The sequence below is a fragment of the Camelus dromedarius genome, chromosome 2 (genome assembly GCF_036321535.1).
Source record: "Camelus dromedarius isolate mCamDro1 chromosome 2, mCamDro1.pat, whole genome shotgun sequence".
Lineage (NCBI taxonomy): Eukaryota > Metazoa > Chordata > Mammalia > Artiodactyla > Camelidae > Camelus > Camelus dromedarius.
This window is the reverse complement of record NC_087437.1, coordinates 55,847,887-55,867,734: the sequence shown is the minus strand read 5'-3', so window position 1 is coordinate 55,867,734 and position 19,848 is coordinate 55,847,887. Positions and strand designations below refer to the sequence as shown.

The window sequence follows — 19,848 nt, the reverse complement described above, 5'->3', positions numbered from 1 at the left end:
GCGGCTAATAACGTGAGAAAAAAAATCCATTATTTATTGTTCATTAACATTTCTATTGTAAAAGACAATCTTGGCCTTAGGCAAGATGGTTTTGGCTTCAATTCTTTTTGCCTAAAGAGTAAAGTCAAATGCTTGAATTACTCAAATGAGCCCAAAATGTATACATTTTATGTTTATCTGTAGAGACTGGGGCAATACTTCCAGTACAGACACAACAGCTTTTAAGAGAACAACTAAATATTCTTAACCACAGAAGGGTAAGTATAAGTGGAGCCCTGATTGCCCCACTTCTCTTCTTTTCATAAGAGCTATTCTATTCTGGTTAGTCATAAAACAATTAACACCATCAAAGATCTAAGAAAGAAGGTACAAATTAACATAAATAGGTTTATGTATATTCTAATATGGTTGCAAAATCTGGCTTTACTTATGTAAACATGCATTGCAAGACGAAGACCTAGAACAGGGATGTTAAAACATGGCAGTCTGATGCCACCTTGCCCTTCTGCACCAGATGTTTTCTCAGTAAGCATGCACCAGGACTCTGAATCCTCAACACAGCACTCAAAGAAGTCACTTGGAGTAAAACTTATGTGCTATCCCTAGTCTATAACAGTTTTCCCCAAAGTGTATTGTGTGCATCCCAGGAGAGGTACAAGAGAATCCATTGGGATGAGAGGAGGGTACATGTTTTTAAACAGACTCATTATTACTAGAGTAGAGTGTGCACTCAAAATTCCATTACTGGTAGAATTTGTATGAATCAAGGGGAGAGAAGAGAACCAATTCTGTTAGTGTGAGTCTTTTCTGTAATTCACTTAAAATGGTTAGGATTCTATACCCTATATTTCAGAATACAGGTAGAACATCGCAAAGGGAAGGTTATAAGAAACACAGAAGGTTGTTGAAACTGGAAAAGGTGCCCCACACCAGCTCACCTGAACCTACCCAGTTCTGCCGTCTCACAAGCTCCTCTTCTCCATCACCCATCAATTACCCTGTTGCTGACCTGAATGAACACTCCTCGTTCTCACATCTCCTAAAACGCCACATGGACACACTCACTGTTTCTGAAGTAAATGCTGGTGCTGCTGTTGCTGCTGCTGTCTGTAGGTTTCAATCGTGTGCTGAGGAAGGTACTGCATGAGTTCCAGGGATTCTTTGATCTTCAACAGCATTTCATAAGTCTCACGGCCCCTCACCTACATAAAAGAGCAGAAGGAAAGAGAAGGAAAAAAATGAAGAACCATCAGACGTACAGTCAATCCTCATTATTCATGGATTGTGAGTGGATGAATTCACCTACTTGTTCACATTTATGAGTATCATGAAAACCAATACTGGCCAGCCTTGCAGGCACTCACAGACGTGGGCAGAGTCACAAAAAAGCTGTCACCAAATGTGGGTATTCCCAGCACATTCCCGCTTTCCTGCGGGAAACAAGTGTCCTTCTTGTAGTCTACTTAATGCCATACTTGTCACCTTTTTTGTACTTTTTGTTGGTGAATTTGCTGTTTAACATGGTTCCCAAGGGTAGCCGAGGTGTTATCTAGTGTTCCTAAGTACAACAAGGCCGTGATGTGCCTTATGGAGAAAATACATGTTAGATAAGCTCAGTTCGGCCATGAGTCACTGGCTTGAGTTCAACATTAATGAATCCATGGTCTAGATAACACAGCCTACATTAAATAAGGTGTCATTAAACAGAAACACACATGAAACAAGGTAATGTATTGATCAGTTGCTAAAAACATGACCAGAAGCTCACAGGAACCTAATCAGGTCTTTCCCCTAGGAGCAAAGGAGTCTGTATTTGCTAGCACAGGGTTCACTGTGACTTTAAAAAGCATAAGTACCACAAATCATGAGAATAACTGTCTCTGGGAGGATACATGTCTTCAGCAGGGGTTAAATGTGCTTCCCTCTTTAAGACGGTCTCTTAAAAGCTTTAAAAAGTCCAAGCAAGACCAGCACTAGAGAGAGGCAAGTGGAGAAAGGAGGGCACTTGCCTGTGCCTCGAGAGTGGGGGCCTGTTTACACTGCACACTCTAGGTAGCACTGCACCTTCCTCAGCCCTGCCTCCTGCCCGGGTAGGAGAGGCAGAGTTTGTCAGAATCCAGAAATGGAAAAACTTCCTCCAGCTTTTGTTGGGTAAACTCCTTCTCATCTCAGCTCTGGGATCACATTCTCTGAGAAGCTTTTCCTGACCTCAGTCTTTCAGGCCAAGTCTTCCATCCTTCCTATATGCTCCTGCAGCATCACGCCCAGCTTTACTGAAGCATTTATTTTATTGCATTGGTCAAGTCTCCTCACTAGAAGGCACGCTCTCAGAAGGTAGGAATTGTAACCTACTGATCTCTAAATGCTCAGGGTCTAGCACTTCTGCTGCTCCACAAATACCAACCAAATTCAGGTTAAATTAAGAGGGTTTTTTTTTTTTTTTTTTTTTTTTTTTTTTTTTTTTTTTGGTGTGGGGGACAGTATAGCTCAGTGGTAGAGCACATACTTAGCATGCATGAGGTCTTGGGTTCAATCCCCAGACCTCCATTAAAAAAAAGGTTAAAAAAAGGAAATAATCTTTTTTAAGATTTTTTTTTCTTTAGACACTTCAGATTGGCTAATTCTTCATTACATATGAGGTATAACTGATTACAGGGTATCTCTTCCATTAGTACAAACTGAAATTTCATTAAAAAACAGCTTTTCCAGTGGTTCCTATCTCATCAGCTAAAAACACATTAGGTCTTTTGGAACATCTAGCACAGCAGGAAAATGTTTAGCTTAACGTCCACATGTCACTTTCCATATGTAGCCTGAGGAATAAGACACTGAGAATCTTAGCTGACTCACTGACTATTCTACCCGTAAGCAGTCTCATTCCCTGACCTGACTTTCAGGGCCCAGAGAAGGAAGGGCGGTGGGCATGGCACACCCAAACCTGTTTTTCATTTCAATCCCAGTCCGATCTCCTGGCCTTGCTTACCCGTGTCTCCTGTCAGTGTAGATGGCACCAAGGGCTACATTGGTCACCAAAACTTCACTGCCACTCTGGATGGCAAAGAACTAAGGTGATAAGAATTCAATGGACTGCAACCATAGTCTAAAAAAGGGGTGCCTCAGTGAGCGTGAGAAGGCTTATATTCCCTGGAGGAACGACCAAGGCTTTTACACAATAATTGGGCCAAGTCTCTGGCCATTCACACATGACTGAGGATCCTAGCTGGCCTGGCTTGCTTTATAGCACTCCCTAAAATAAATCACAGGCCATTCTTTGTAACTGTTGTATTATCAGCTTTGTGAATGCCTTCTGACAGAATTTTAGTCCTAAATTGACATGGCCATGTTGTCTAGGATAATCTTATCACTCTTAAATCATGAAGTACATATTAATTTAAAAACTTAGGGTAAGAAACATTCTATTAGGAGAGTAGCTTTGATTAGGTGAAGAGGAAGTAAAGAAGGCCACATTATTAACCTGTTCAGAATTGTAGAGGGAAGAAGTTCCTAATTTTTCAAAAAATGGATTCTCTCTGTTTTATGTCACTAGCTTCCATCACCCTTTTCTCACTGTCACAGATAATCAAAAAAATGACCCTAGAGTAAAAGTTGATTCAAAGAAAGTGAAAATGCAGCAGTCCTGACTCCCCAGGGGGACTCACTGGTAAGTATAACAGTTCGTCATCTGGAGATCGCCGTTTCTTGATGGACGTCATCTGGATGCCATGCGTGTTCTGACGAAAAGCTGGCGAAGGAAAAAAATGCGAGTTTCATCCTGGGAACATTTCTGAAGCAATAATGCACTTATGGAACACACAGTAGCACCAGCAATACCTGAGATCAGAATTTCTAGTTCTAGGCAGCCACTCAGTTGGTGATGACTGCTTTTACCTTAAGTGTAAACCTAGTAATAATGAGGTGGTGGGAGTGAGGCAGAACAAGTGAAAGAAAAATCTGGGTGGAGGGAGGCTGGGAAACGGCCTTTGGCTTAAGCAGTGCTGTGGGAATCCCTGTGTCTTCTGGTGTGTGTCTGGGAACAGCTATTAGGGAAAAGAAGATAAACTGCTGTTGTGTTTTATTTTTCAGATCCTTTATCTTCCCAGGAGATACATGTGTGTTGTAGAGGTTGTCTTGCCAATGCATTCAGCCTTGTGAGTTCCCTTCCCATGTCAGTACAGACATCGCATCACTTCTGACAAGCAGTCTCTCCTTCCGGGATCTCATTTTTTTTTCCTTTGGTAAAATGAGTGAATTAATCTCATAAATCCCTAAGGTTTCCAAAATTCAGAAACTATACCCAGGATCTGGGGTATAGAGATGATCCTTCTAGCACAGTTCAGATAAGTGGTCTTACTGAAAGTTACTGATTTATAGGTACCAGAATTGCTCAGGGAAGCATATGGAACTGGGCCACCAGACACACTCAAGAGGAAAATTATGGTAGGGATGTAACTGCTGATATTATATATATTATATTTTAATATAAATAGTATATATATGATGTTTTGAGAAAAAGAGACTAACTGGAAAAGCAAATCCCACTGAACAGCCAGAAGTTGATGGAGGCTGGCTGTTAGAACACTCTGTTGTTCTGCAAAATGCAATACTATTTTTATTTCTTCTGGATAGTAATTAGGAGTAAGATGAAAACCTTTGATCGTGATATAATTCATAGTGTGACATACTTTAAAATTCTTGCTTTAGGGATATCAGGCTTATGCCAGCCGCCTTCCAGAATTAAATCTTACCTGCGAGTGGCTCACGTGGGTCAGTGGTTTTCAAGCTTTGTTACCAGAAGAACGAGGCCTCTCGGGGCGGGTGCCTCCTGGGCAAGGGGTGGGTGGAGCTTGAAACCACAGCCCACCCCCGACTCCTGCTCCTTCAACAAGAGCAGCTCTGCTCTCATCTATTTCACATTCCTTGAAATATTTCATTTAAAAAAAGCTTTTACTGATAAAAAACCAAGTTTGAAACAACCGATTTGGATCGTCAGCCTCATGGTAAATGGCATGACTGGGGACCTTGGAGGGTCTTACATATCTAGTATCAGTGAGCACAGACCTGCAGATTCCCCAGCCTGGGCTGCATGAAATGCGTTCCTAAATCTCACTCTTCCCCCAGACTCGTGAGGTAGGAAGATGGTAGTTTCAACCCTCATGCTCAATGGCAGAAGGATAAATGGAGACCAACAGGCTGAGACACTGCTTCTCCAACTTGAGCTCGGCATCTGGAGGACTCTCACAACATAGATTCCAAGCCTGGGAACTAAGACTTTGCATTTCTACCCAATTTGCAGATGATGCTGGCGCTGCTGGTTTGGGAGTCATATTCTGAGGACGCTGGGCTAAGAAATCCTCACCATGATCATTTGCTTTGAAAAGCAGTGGCGCACACCTGGAGTCCATTTCAGCCATGGCTGCGCCCCCGGCTCTGGTGGCCTCGGGTCAGGCTGCTTCTAAAGCCCTTAGGTCTTATTCTGCAGCTTCTCAAATATCACTCCCCGGCCCCCCACCCCATTTGGCCACTACAGCTACTTACGGCGCTTCGTACCATCACCGTTCTTTGTGCTGTCCGACACCTGCTGCTTTCTGATGCTGTCTTCATCCGCCTTCCTGTCCCTCCCTGGGCAAGCACAGATCCGGGCCTCAAAGCAGCGACGGCCCAGCACTTGCCCACTAAAAATTAGAGAAGAGGAGAAGAAAGGGTTAAGTTAAAAGGATTTGAAAAGGCCCCGGAGTTCTCCTGTTTCTATTCCTTCCTTCCGATGCTGCTGGCCATTGCCGGTACCCAGCACCACCAGAGCGGCTGTGCCGGCTTTGAGGATGGGCCCCGAAGCATTTGGCAGAACACAAAAGTGCTTACTTGCCATGAGCAATATTAGTAAATAGAACCCATTTGTTCTGCAAAGAACCTCCGAGCCATTAGCTGAACAGCTGTATTTAGCTACATATTTTGAAGGAAACTTGAGTTAAGCCAGTGGGTGTCTCCAGATAAAATCCCCCCAGGCAGCTCAGATTTACTCAAAGAAACTGTTAAATGCCTCGGGGACCATATAAAAACAAACACTGTCTAATCAGAAGCTATTCCTGTCAAATGTCAGGAATTCAGGTATGAAGCGACTTGAACGCCTTCCCAATTCTTTTATTTTTTTTTTCTCTTCTACCTTTACCCACCCAGTTCTGTCTTCACTTTCTTAGATCTTTTATATAAGTGTTTGCAGCAAGGATTTAAAGCACACAGGGTAAAATCAAGGCTAGCTCTCTGCAGTACGTGCAAAGGTAATGATGAAGCAAACACAATTTCACTTTGCCCTCTGCCCAGAGTTTCTACAGAATGACAATTCTGCATATGCCACTTACTCTCTGGTTTCCAGAGTAACGATGATTAAAATTGGACGCCGGTTCATCCCTCCGACACAACTGCTGTTACACATGAAATTGTACAAGACTGTCGTGAATTCAGTGCCAACCTGAACACAGAGGGGAAAAGATTCTGTATTAACAATGGATTCAGACATTCTTCCTTCTTAGTCCTTCTGTCTTAGTTCTTCTGTTTAAACAACTACACCTCTGATGAAGGGATATGCTTTCTTCTAGGAAGGCAAGCTCTACAACCCAAGGTAGATTCTTCTCTGGGAAATGTCAAGCTAATGTTCGCAACAGTGGGCCCTCCATAAGGTGAGACAGGCTTTTTACAAATAACAATCTTGGACCCTATTCATCTGCAATATCTCCTGATTCAAACAGGGTTCATCACACAGATAAAAAGGAAAAGATAAAAAAAATTACCAACTATAGGAGCAATGCTCCAGGGACATTTTACCAAGGTTGATAAAACATACAACATGTATGTGAATGTACACTTCTATAAAGAACACTCTGGAGCTTAAAAGGGCCTCAGAATTAAATTATCTAGTCCAAAAAAATTAATAATTATGAGTGAGGCAATCTGAAGCCCAGAGATGGAGAAGTTACAAGCTAAAGGTGCAGAGAGCAAGCCAGCAAACTAACAGACTCTGGCCCACTCCTCCAGCGTTCTTTCCGCCACACCACTCTGCTTTTCTAATCTGCCAACCTGATCATTCAAACTTCAGCTAAGAGATCCTTCTTAGGGTCTCCCATTTTCATGCCAGTGTGAACAAACTTGCATCTAGTATAGGGCCACACTCACTACCAGCTGAACTGCCAGTTAAAAATCTCTGGATAATAATGCCATGTATTAACTGTAGATTCAATTATTATCTGCCTTTAAGATGGGAACATGAATGCAGAGCCATGTTACCAAGTATAAATTTAGTACAGATTTAGGAGTTTTAAAGGGGGATAGAAAAGTGGCCTATGGAGAGGAGGGAGACAAATACAAAAAAAAAAAAAAAAAAAAAAAAGAAGTTACCTGTTCAATGACAAGAACTAAGACCAAAATACATGCCTGAAACACCCTGCTATCAGCAAAACTAATCTCGCTCAGGTCTGCCCAGTCCTTATCTCTTTACCTGAGGTGGCTCATAAGGCACCAGCACACTCTGTCTTCCTGTGATGGGGTCTTCCACGTACTGGGCATGGCTGTTCCCTTCTACTCGAATCAAATGACTAGGAGGGGCAATCTGTCCTGCAGAACAGAGAAAGGAAAGATACTTCTTCACTCTCAAAACAAAGAGAACAAAATGAAACTGCATAGACAGAAGTGGTGGCCAACGAAATGGTTTGTAATAGAGGAAATACGCATACTAGGAAAAAGGAATAGATCCTGTTGACGGATATCTCATACACAAAGGTATCACAACCTTTATAGCAACAGAAAGCACAGGAATGCTCATCTATATTTAAGGGAACTGTCCTATGTTTCTGGTGCTCAAGGTCAACAATTCAAGTTGTAGAGAACTCTATGGCTACAACTCTGACCTGATCATACAAGAATTTTGCCATGTTCCCTGGAAAATGGAAGAAAAAGGAGCAAGTTAATTAAAAAAAATATATTATCTTGAGAGAAAAACACTGCCCCGAAATTAACCATTAAAAATACTAAATCAGAAGCTACAGATGGCAAGGATATAACTTTCACTTTTCCTATTCTTTTCTTCATGATCAAGTCTCCATCCTTAAATCTTGCTTTGTTCATAAAGATTCAAAACCTACTGCTTTTGTTGTGCTGAAGGAGCCCCAGGACAGAGGATAAGAGAAAGGAAACAGGTTTTAAAAAGAGCGGAGGCAAAGTTTCACAAAATGTGATACTCGTCAGAATTCTAAAAGAAAGATGCTTCTCCAAGGGTTAAAGCCATAAAGGTGTTTTTCACTTTTGACTGCATATTCTTGCTCTACACAAACTGATATTCAATGAAAGTTAAAGGCTAAGTGTATCAAGAAGATCTCTGAAGCGCCATCTATTATGGCAAAAACTAAAAACAACTACGATGTCAAACAATAAGTAAAAACAATAAAAAAAAAAAGTGGGTATGTCACTTTGATGGGTCAAAGGCAGCTATGGAAACCTATAACGAAGCCTAGCTATGAGAAATAACCCTCAGAGCATATTGCTAAGTGAAAAGCAAGATGCAAAGCTATGGATAATGAGGTCACGTCAACAAGGACTAGAGGTGGTAGGATTTTAACTTTATATTCTCTGTCTAAATTTCTACAGTCTCTTTTGCCATTACTTTTTTCTCTACCATAATTTATATTCTCTACATTCACACACTCTGGCTATTAATCTTTCTATTTTGCATATATTTTTTATAAGAAGTATTGTAACTCCCAACTCTTCTGCTCTCCCATCACTCTGATGAAACTTTATGTTTTCTCCTGTCTTTCCCTTCCACTTTTCTGTGTTCTTGACTTAGCTCCCTTCATAGAACCTTAGAGTAGCAGGTGTAAGGGGACCTTTGGAAATAATAAGCTCTTCTGTAAAACCATTACTGGATCTGAGGCTCACAACCTGGGGTATGATTTATCCATGGTTACAGAGCTTAACGGTGGCCCCAATAAACCTGCTCTCTGACTCCCAGTCCTTCATTTTGCTGTCTACCTTGCCCCTCAGCTTATGTTCCAGATCTTCCATTTGCTCCCCTTATCTATTATTTGTCTTCAATTCTTTCTTATTTCCCACTTTCCTCTTCCATATTTTTAAAAATATTTCTCAGCTTTTATGTTCCTTTCTCTTATCCATTCAGCTCCCAATTGGTCTAGCCTTGACAATCACCCTGGGAGAGGCCCTGAAGCTGAAGGACACCCTTGCCTGGGCTGAACAGACCAGATGCCACATTGTTCTCCTTATATCCTCCCATTAAAAAAATTATAATAAAAATAAAAAGAGGAAGCAAAACAAAGAGCCAAGTCCAGGTCGTATAGCAATTGCCAATATTAAAATAAACAGTTCAATCATTGTGAAAGTCACAAGTGTATTCATCATTTATTCATCATTATTCTCAGTCACTCTTGTCAGCCAACAAGGTAGACTGAGCTGCCATCAGATTGCAGAGGTTGGAACCAGGTAGGTGGACCCCAAATCTCACAGGAGCTCTATCTCCAAGAAGATGACTTGAACAGCCACTGATCCCAGTTCTCCTTACCCTCATTGAATTCACGGCTCAGCTCGTGGTTGGGGCAGCGTTTCACCACTTCGGTGACATGCTCAGCCTTCTTGTAGACCGGCATGGCACGGATGACAGCGCCCTGAGGAGGTGGGGTCATCACCTTGATCTGGATGGGGCATGTCTTCGCTATCTGGCAATACAGTTTCTTCAGTTCTGTAGAATACTGCTTAGACATGGGCCAATGGTGGAGGGAAGGAAAGAAACAAGTGGAGATATTGTTATATTCAAAATCTGAGCAAGGAAAATATATTCACTTTCTTTTGTATGTTCACCACTGGCTACTATGTACATGACATCCAGCAATCTTCTTAGAGGGAGATATGTTCATTAATCAAATTGATAATTTTTCCTCCTTTAAATAAAATCCTATGTTTATAAAGTATTTCACATTTACCAAAACACAGTTATGTCATTATTTCCTGTTATCTTCTCTTTAATATGAAGAAACTGAGTTTTAGAAAGACTTCAATGATTAATACTATGAGCAGCTTTACTGAGTATCAGAAACTAAATGGGAAAACAATGTTCTTTTGTACTGAGTGATATTAAACAGATTATAATTAATCCCATCCTTACAATACTCTAGAGAGACTCATAGGAATTAGGGTTTATGGAAAAAAAAATTTTTTTAAGACAGAAAATCAGGCAGAGAGTGAAGAGATTTTACCCGAAGTCAACCGACTAGAAAATTGCAAAGCAAAATTTCCCCCAAACAACTGTACTTATCTTCTAAGGTCATAGCTTAAAAGAATGAGGAATCTGGAAGGGGCCATTTGGTCCTCTGCTTTTGTGAAAGAAGGACTGCCCTACTGTAACACAGCAAGTCATGGCAGCAAGAGGATCAAAATGCAGATCTTTCCATTTATAAGTGATTGAAACTTTTCCTCCCCCCATCTCCTTCTGCAGGGAGAGGAAGTCCAGGGACTGGTTGGTTGGTTGGTTATAGAACTGGAAAATAGGGTGGAGAAAGCATGAGACCTAGAACAAACTGAAGGAGAAAGGTCCTATTCCGTGTTATTCTTCTTCTTACCTGTGAACCAGTATAGAAAGTCTCGGCTCTAATCCTTATACTATCTTAAACCTTATCATCCCTGTTCTCTGGGTCAGTGCCTCATCACTGCATTCCTCCTCTTTCTGATGTTGAGTGAAACCACCCAGGCAGTGGACCTGCTGGCCAAGAGCAGGGCACCTAGTAACACTTACCAAACAAAGGTAAACATACACACACACACACAGGTTGCTGTCCTAATTTGGCAGCAACATCCCTCCAAGGAAAAGACACTGGGGAGCAGGAGCCAGAGTGGCAAAGGGATTCATTATTGCTATGTTCCCACCCAACTCTGAACAGAGGCAAATGTCCCACTGAAAAGCACATTAAAAAATAATTGCTTTATCTCTTCCTTATGAAATATAATATTTACTTAAATAATCTATCTTTCTTTTTCTCCCAAGCATTTCAGGATACGATATTTTCAGTTAAAAATTTCCCAGTACTAGACGTGTATTACACAATCATTTCTCCGTGCCCACAGGTCAAGGATTAAACACGGCAAAAGGGTTTTACATAGCTTGAAGAAACAGGAAGCATGCCAAAATGCCAAAAATCAACCACAGAAATAAAATTCTACTTGGGAAACACTGAATGAAATCTAGGTGGATAATTTTGCTCTGGTGTTTTTAACCAAGGACTATACAAAGATATTCGTCTTAAAACATGTTATGAACTCACTTTCATTGAGGACGCTCAGAAAATAAGCTGTCTGTTTGTGTTTTAATTAGGAAATGTATCATCTAAACACGCATTTCATAAACTGCTCCTTAGGAAAGATGACAGCAAAATAAGTTTATCAGTTAACACCTGAAGGCAAATAAGGCTCCTATCCAAGTATGTAAAGACTGCAAAAAAAAAAAAAAAAGAAGGAAAAGTGTTCAGAGTAGGATGGTGAAGAGGAACATTCCGTTTCAATAACTGATATACCATAAATCACACTTGACAGACTAAAATGTAAAAAATATTAAGAATAATCTTAGGCATCATCAGGTATTAAATCCTCACTCATTCTCAGAGATGGGAGTGGGGAGTCTAATTTCCGAGTTTAAATAATGATAACCAATAATAGTTTCACCGTTTTCTGAGTTCGGTTGTAAGAAATTTAATCTTCCCAGAAGCCTATGAGGACGGGATTACAGATACACAATCTCTTATCTAAAGCCCCTGTGGCCAGATGTTTCAGAATCCAGAACTGTTCAGATTTTAGAAAGGGAGCAGAGTTCATGCAGCCTATGTTATAAACCCCTCCAGCGGGATGTAGGGGAGCACTCCATAATCAAACCTTACTATTTCTTCAGCATTCATGAATATTTACACCAAGTGGGAAAGGGCTAGAAAGCCTCAGTGTTCAGGCCATGTTTCACCATCACCTGAGTTTGCCACCACTTATGAAATTCAAACAAAACCAAAGCAACTTTTGGTTTTTAGAGTTCTTTGAATTTCAGAATTGCAGATAACAGATAGTGGATCAGTATTATTATCCCCATTTTATAGATAAGAAAAAGTCAGAGAGAGGACTTGCCCAAGGTCACAGAGAAGAGATGGGTAGCAACAAATATAGTTACTCTCGTCCTGTAACCATAGTCCATCTTCTCCCATTCTCTTGGCTCAGCAGGGCAAATTTGTGTACTTTTTAATTTTTTTTCTAACTCCCAGCTGTATGGCTATTTATGAATCAACTAAAAGATATACATACAATCTTCTCTATATGAAAACAGAGCTCAAAAGTGACCTACTTACCATCAACAATTCCTCTGGGGACTTCATGAATGGGGTCCTGCCCTTCCACATGGTTCATTAAGGCCCTTTGTGTTCTGGCTCCATCTTTGATTCATTCCCTCTCCTCGCTCTCCAAACACACATGCTTCCCAGCCCATGCCAACTTCTTAATGCCTCAGACACACCGTATACTCATCACCCATGATTCAAACATAGTTTTCCTCTGTTCTCTGCACCATTCCAGGGCAATTTAGCTATCATTCCTCAGCTAGGCCTGCATCTAGGACTGCAGACCGTATTTTCCAATTTTAGTGATGAGGGTTTACTATTGACTAAATCTAAATATCTGTCCAGGGCCAAGATGCATTCCAATTGTTGCTTCTGGTTAAACTGCCAGACAGACCTGCTGTTCAGTTCATTAGGGGGCTGAAGTGGTCTGGCGCGGTTGCTTCTTTACAAAGCCAAGCTTCTGCTTTTCTATTTCCTTCATTGTTTGCAAACTGTTTCTGTGATGACGTTTAATATTTTCCTAGTGCTAAATTCAGTCTTCCTGGCCTACAGCGTATTCATAATTCCTTAGAGACTTGCCCTCTTTCCTTATCCCCCACTAAATAGCCCCTATTATCTTCACCAATTTTCCATGCTTCTGCAAGATCACCAAAAATGGGAATCTGATTTATGCCAAGATTTTAAAATACCCTGGTGATTCAATTCAGCAGAGTCTGCAAACTGGAACACACTGGACTTCTTTTAATGGCTCCCTCTTTCTCTCCGGGATTTCTAAAATTTGCCTCCCAAACATTGACTTGAGATTCTGTAAATCTAAAGACTAATTTTTTCTTTTGGGTATATAGATTTTGTTTTGCATTAATCAGCTTTGAAGCGTAATTTACTACAAAATACACCAATTTTTAAGTGTACACATTGATGACTTTTGACAAATGTATACTGTTGTCTAACTATTATCACAAATAAGATACACACTATTTCCATCCCCTCCTTGGCCTTCCCCCAGACACCACCACTCTTCAGAAATACCTTTTTCCCCTTTGCAGTTAATCCTCTCCCCAGTCCCTTCTCAGGCAGTCATGTACCTGCTTTCTCTCATTACACTTTTGCCTTTATAGAATTTTACAGAAAGGGAATAATACAGTACAGTCACGTATCTGGATTCTTTCACTTAGCGTAACGCTTTTGAGATTCACCTATGTTTCTGCACATGTCAGCATTCCATTTTATTATTTCATGGAATTCCATTATTTATCAATTCATCAATTATTTCCAGGTTATATTTACTTTCTGTAAATAAAACTACAGTTGCTTTCCATATCTGTGGGTTCCACATTGACAGATTCAACCAAGCACGGATTGAAAATATATACGGAAAAACTTTTCCAAAAAGTTCCAAAAAGCACAAGGATTGGCCATGCCAGCAACTATTTATATAGTATTTACATTGTATTAAGCATTATATGTAATCTAGAAGTGATTTAAAGTATAGATGAGGATGCATGTAGGTTAAGTGCGAATACTGTACCATTTTATAAAAGGGATTTGAGCATCTATGGATTTTGGTATTCATCAGGGGTCCTGGAACCAGTGCCCCATGGATATGGAGGGACAACTGTATTATGAACATTCATTTACAAATCTTAGGACATATGTTGGATAAGCACCTGGAAGTGTGATTGCTGAGTAGGGGTATGCTTAACTTCATAAGAAACTACCGAACTGTTTTACAAAGAAGCTGCCCTGCTTTACAGGCCCACCAGCAATATATGAGGGTTTCATATCCTTGCCAGCACTTGGTATTCTCAATTTCAATGACACTGTAGCAGATACATGGCGGTTCTCATTGTGGTTTAAATTAGCATTCCCTGATGATTAATGACGTTGAGTATCTTTTCATATACATACATTCTTCACTTATATTTTACATAATAAAAAGTTAGAATATAAATAGATTTATATGCATTTTATATTATTTTTATATGCTTATTTACTATTCTTTTTTGACGTGTCTGTTCAAATCTTTCATACTTTTAAAATTTTCATTTTTTAACTGGGCTGCTTGTGTTCATAATTTGAGTTAAAATAGTTCTTTATGTATTTTGGATACAAGTCTTTTATTTAAATTTTAAAAATATATTTCCTCGCAGGCTATAGCTTGCCTTTTTTACCCCACTTTCTGTATTTTTCAAAACAGTTAATTAAAAAAAGTATCAATATTTTGCTTTTAAGGCTCATGCTTTTTGTATCTTAAGAAATCTTGGTCTAACCTACTGTTAGAAGGGCCTCCTATGTTTTCTTGCAGAAGATTTATAATCTTAGCTCTTGCATTCAGTCCTGTATTTACTTTCAGTCACCTTTCTCTTGTTTCTCTCCCTCCTCTTCCTTCTCCTCTTTTTTTTTTTTTTAAACAGATAGTCAATTCTTCCAGCACCATTTGCTGTATCTTTATAATTTCCCTTTATTGAATTGCCTTGGCAACTTTTTTGAAAATTAATTGACTGTATGTGTTCAAGTCTTTTTATCTGGACACTGCCTTCTCTTCTACTGATCCATTTCTACACCAGTATCACGCTGTTTGGATTATTCTAACTTTATAGCAATTCTTAAAATCAAAATGAGTCCTCTAATTTTGTTCCTCTTTTTCAAGTGTTTTAGCTATTCTAGGTCCTTTGACTTTCTATATAATATTTACAAGCAATTTGTCAGTTTCCACAAAAACGCCTGGTAGAATCTTAGATGAGATTTTGTTGAATGTATCGGTCATTCTGAAGAGAATTGATATCTTAGTAATGCTGTGTCTTCTAATCCATGAACATGATATATATCACCACTTAATTAGGTCATCTTTAGCTTTTCGCAGGAATATTTTATAGTTTTCAGTGTGCAAATCTTGTACAAATTTGTTAGATTGCTCCTTCAGTGTTTTTCATTCTTGTAAATGATACTTTAAAATTACACATTTCTAATTGTATTCTTCTCGTACATATAACATGATTGATTTTTATATATTGATCATATCCTATGATCTTGCTAAACTTATTACTTCTAGTAGTTTTTTGTAGATATAATTTGCTACATCAATATAATCATGTCAACTGCAAGAAAAGCCAGTTTTACTTCTTCTTTTCCAATATGCGTGACTTCTAATTTTTATTCTTGCCTAACCACAAGAAGTGAACTATGGTTCAATTTGCTACTGCTTTCTTTTTCTTCTTCACAGTCTTCTTTACATTGGTATCTTAGATCAGGGGATTTTAGACTTAATTTTTCTAATATAGGCATTTAATTCTACAAAGTTCCCTTTAAGCACTCCTTTAGATATATACGCAACATTTTGATGTATCTAATTCTTAATATTGAGGAACATATGAAGCATTTCTTTGAGGGGAGTGGTTCTATTAGTCTTCAGTGTCCAATATTATGGAAAGAAGAAAATAGATACATATTCCTCCTTCCCAGAGACACAGTTCCATGACGTTTTAGACTTTTTCTTACACACACACGCACACACACACACACACACACACACTTCTACAAACTGGGGCATATCACAAAAAATTTGATATCTTTTTTTTAAACATATGATAAGTATCTTCTAATTTAAAAATATAATTTAAGTAGTTGCATTTATAGTATTAAAAAGGGATATACCATGATTAATTTAAACGTGCCTTTCTTATATGGTATAAATTTTACTCCAGTGTAAAAATGTTAACACTGTAGAGCACATTTTAGTATACAAATCTTTAGTATATAAATTTTTCTTAGCTGAATCTCTTGAAACTGGATAATTGAGTCAATGCATAAATTAGTGTTGTAGAGAAGTCTGAGGTTGATTTGAATTTTCTTCCTTTAAATTAAGTAAGCTTCTTATTTATCTCTAGATCCTTGCAGGATTTTGTTTCCCTCTTTATTTTTTTATTTTTTTTTAAGTGAAACTGTTCGAAATGTGTCCTCTTTTCTTCTTGAAATAACTTGGAAATTAGTGACCTCTTTCAACTTACGTGCTTGACCTCAACTCAAAAAATTTTCTCTTTTCTTTTTTTTTTTTCTTGTGTTTTCGATCCTTATTCTCTTATTAATTTTTAGGAACATGTAAGTCTTGCTTTGGATATCCCTTCTCCATCCACTATACATCTTATATACTCAAACACTAATTGTTAACACCTTTTTCTATTATTTACCTGCTGTGAAGGCTCAGATTTGTTTTCCCTACCATGAGTATTGCTTTTTAGAATTAACACTGTTCTATTCAACTAAATGACTGAAATTCTTCTATTGCATTTCAAATGACCTTCCTTATCTCATCTCCCTTTTTACCTTATCCAGTCATCTTTTCATCCGAACCTGCTGTTCTAGGTTTACTGTTTTCTTCTCCAACTTATTTATAGTGCTTATATATATTTTTTTAATTGAAGTGTAGTCAGTTACAATGTCTCCATTTCTGGTTATGTTTTATTGCTCTATACTAAAGCAAACTTTTAGACATTCTTTTCAGTTGTTTGAGATGCTTTTTCTTCCTTTGGTTCTTTAAAATGTTTCCTCCTTCAACACTGTTGGTGGGAATGTAGTTTGGGGCAGCCATTATGGAAAACAATATGGAGATTCCTTAAAAAGCTAAAAATAGACTTACCATATGATCCAGCAATCCCACTCCTGGGCATCTACCCAGAGGTAACTCTAATTTGAAAAGATATGCACCCCAATGTTCACAGCAGCACTACATACAATAACCAACACATGGAAGCAACCTAAATGTCCACTGACAGATGACTGAATAAAGAAATTGTGGTATAATTATACAATGGAATACTACTCAACCATAAAAAAGATTAAAATAATGTCATTTGTGGCAACATGGATGGACTGGGAGGTTGTCATTCTAAGTGAAGTAAGCTAGAAAGAGAAAGAAAAATACCATGTGATATTACTTATATGTGGAATCTGAAAAGAAGAGAAAAAGAAGGCACTAATGAACTCATCTACAAAACAGAAACAGACTCCCCAACATAGTAACCAATCTTATGGTTACTGGGGGAACGGGGATAGGAAGGGATAAATTTGGGAGTTTGAGATTTGCAAATATTAACCACTATATATAAAAAATAGATAAAAAATAAATTCCTTCAGTATAGCACAGGGAACTATATTCAATATGTTGTAATAACCTTTAATGAAAAAGAATATGAAAATGAATATATGTGTGTATATATATATATATGACTGAGACACTATACTGTACACCAGAAATTGACACATTGTAACTGACTATAATTCAATAAAAATTTTTTTAAAAATCATGTTCCCTTATACTTAGTTTTCCTTTTTTTTTAATGGAAGCCCCTAATTTGCTTTTGTTGTTTTCCACAAATATAGTTAAGATATAGCAAGAGCTAATATTTGCATCCTTTTGTCTCTTTGACATTTTTCAATTCAGTTTCATACCTTTTAAGCAACACATTTGCTACAGGATTTTGTCAATAGCTTGAGTGTCCAATTACTTAAGCACTTTTCTGGAATTCATAATATTGTAGTGGAAAATAAAAAGTTGACTATATTAGAATATGCTAATCAGCTGTCATTGCAAACTAGAAATGAGGTCTATTTATCTCCTCATTTGCACATCATTCAATAATTATCAAACAAACATTTACTGAGTACATGCTACATTATGCTAGGTACTCTAGTCTGTACTAAGAACAGAGAGACATAAGATTTAAAAAACCCTCAGATTCAGGAACTTATGTATCCTCACTGCATAGGATAGCTCTTAAAATGTAAAATAAATTGGATGAAAAAATTACTCATTCCTTACCCTCAAGGTGCTCACAGTTTAGAGGCAGAGTGAAACACAAACAGCATAAATATACTGGGTATGGCAGAGTATATACAAAGTGTTGGGATTACAGAGGATAGAGCAACTAACTACTAGTTAATAAATATGATATTTGTTCAGAAAATGCTATATTCAAGACTGCTTTTGGTGTGGAAATTCAGCAGTGAACAAAAGCAAAGGCCAAGTCCTAAAGGTGCTAACATTCTGGGATAAACAAGTGAATACTAGGTCAGATATTGAAAAGTGCTATAAAGAAAAGAAAATCAGGGTAAACTGAAAGGAGATAGAGCGTAAGAGCCAGGAGTTGGGGAGTGTTATGTGAGGAGGATATTATTTTATCTAGAGTTGTCAGCAAAGGATATTTTGGTAAGTTGATATTTAAAGAAAGACCTGAAGGAAGCACTGGAGTTAGCCATGCACACCTGGGGAAATAATACTCCAATTATTAGAGATAGTGAGTGCTAAGGTCCTGGGGTGACTATGTTTGTCACGAAGGCCAGTGTCACTGGAGAGCAGTGAACATAAGTTACAGTGGTAGGGGTGAGATTGGAAATTTGAGAGAAGTTGGGGCCCAGATCATGCAAGGTTTTTAGGCCAGAGTAAACACTTCAGTTTTCCTTGATGTGAGGTGAGACAGTAAGCCACTGGAGAGGCCTGAGAAGATGGTGTGATCTGATTGACATTTTAATAAGATACTGGCTGCTCTGTGAAGAATAATCTCTGTAGATCAAAGATGGAAGCAGGGAGACAGGCAAGAAAGCTACTGCAACTAATCCATGTAAAAAAAAATATGAGAGTGGCTTAGACCAGCAGGGAACTGGTGAGAAGCAGTAGGTTTCCAGATGTATTTTAACCAGATTTGCTGATGGATTGGTTGGAGATAAAAAAGAGAAAAGTAAATGTGTTCCACTAAAGGAGAGAAGAAAGGTTTCACAGGGGTCATGACTCAGCCTTAAAAAGACAAGTTATTCACCAACTAGATGGTGCCCTCAAGAATAGGAGGAAGGAAGAGCCAAGAAGCAGAGAGCAGGGACTATGAAGAGAGAGCACCATGAGTATGAGCAAAGAGACATTAATATGGTTGAAATAGAGATGGGCTGGGGGAAGGAGGAGAAGAGGCAGAGAGGAAAGCAATGAGGCCAAGCGAGGGAGGCAGCTCCCAGATTCAGAGGGGTCCTGGGTGCCACAGGAACAGGCAGACTACCAGCAGGCAAAGCAGAGCCACTGAGGACTGTAAAGCAGGGGAAAGACCTAACCAGTTTCTAAGTATTAAGGAAAACAAAGCTGGTAGAAGCAAGGTTGGAGCCAAGTAGGAAGAAGGGAGATCCATCAGGACCTATTCAGGGAAGAAATGAGGAGGGTCTAAACTAGAGCAGTAGGAATGAATGAAAAAGTGGAGAGATGAAAGAAAAGTCTCAAACTTACTAAAACTCCATCTTCTAGTTTGCATCACGAAAGATACACATGGAAGGACCAAAACCGATCAAGAACTATTCCTCATTAGAACAAAAGATGCTTGCAAAAACGAATATGTGATTTTTCTTACCCCTTTTCTAAAATCAAAGCAGAATGAATAAGAGTTAGTTTTAACACAGGGCTCCCAATATTCAGTAGCCAAATGAGATGTGGCTTAGTCAACCGACT

At 38.8% G+C, this 19,848-nt stretch overlaps 1 protein-coding gene across 4 annotated transcripts in view; it reads right to left on the bottom strand.

Annotated features, from left to right (window-relative positions):
• TP63 (tumor protein p63) overlaps positions 1-19,848 on the bottom strand; it is a 207,871-nt gene that overhangs the window by 21,690 nt on the left and 166,333 nt on the right. For 3 of the 4 annotated variants that reach the window (XM_010990100.3, XM_010990098.3, XM_010990102.3), the window contains exons 5-10: positions 9,563-9,749; positions 7,490-7,605; positions 6,357-6,466; positions 5,536-5,672; positions 3,660-3,742; positions 1,066-1,202 (exon numbers count right to left, since the gene is read on the bottom strand). In XM_010990100.3, the coding sequence (XP_010988402.1) occupies positions 1,066-1,202; positions 3,660-3,742; positions 5,536-5,672; positions 6,357-6,466; positions 7,490-7,605; positions 9,563-9,749 (770 nt within the window). The remainder of the gene's footprint in view (positions 1-1,065; positions 1,203-3,659; positions 3,743-5,535; positions 5,673-6,356; positions 6,467-7,489; positions 7,606-9,562; positions 9,750-19,848) is intronic. The other variant, XM_010990099.3, reaches the window with a different exon arrangement.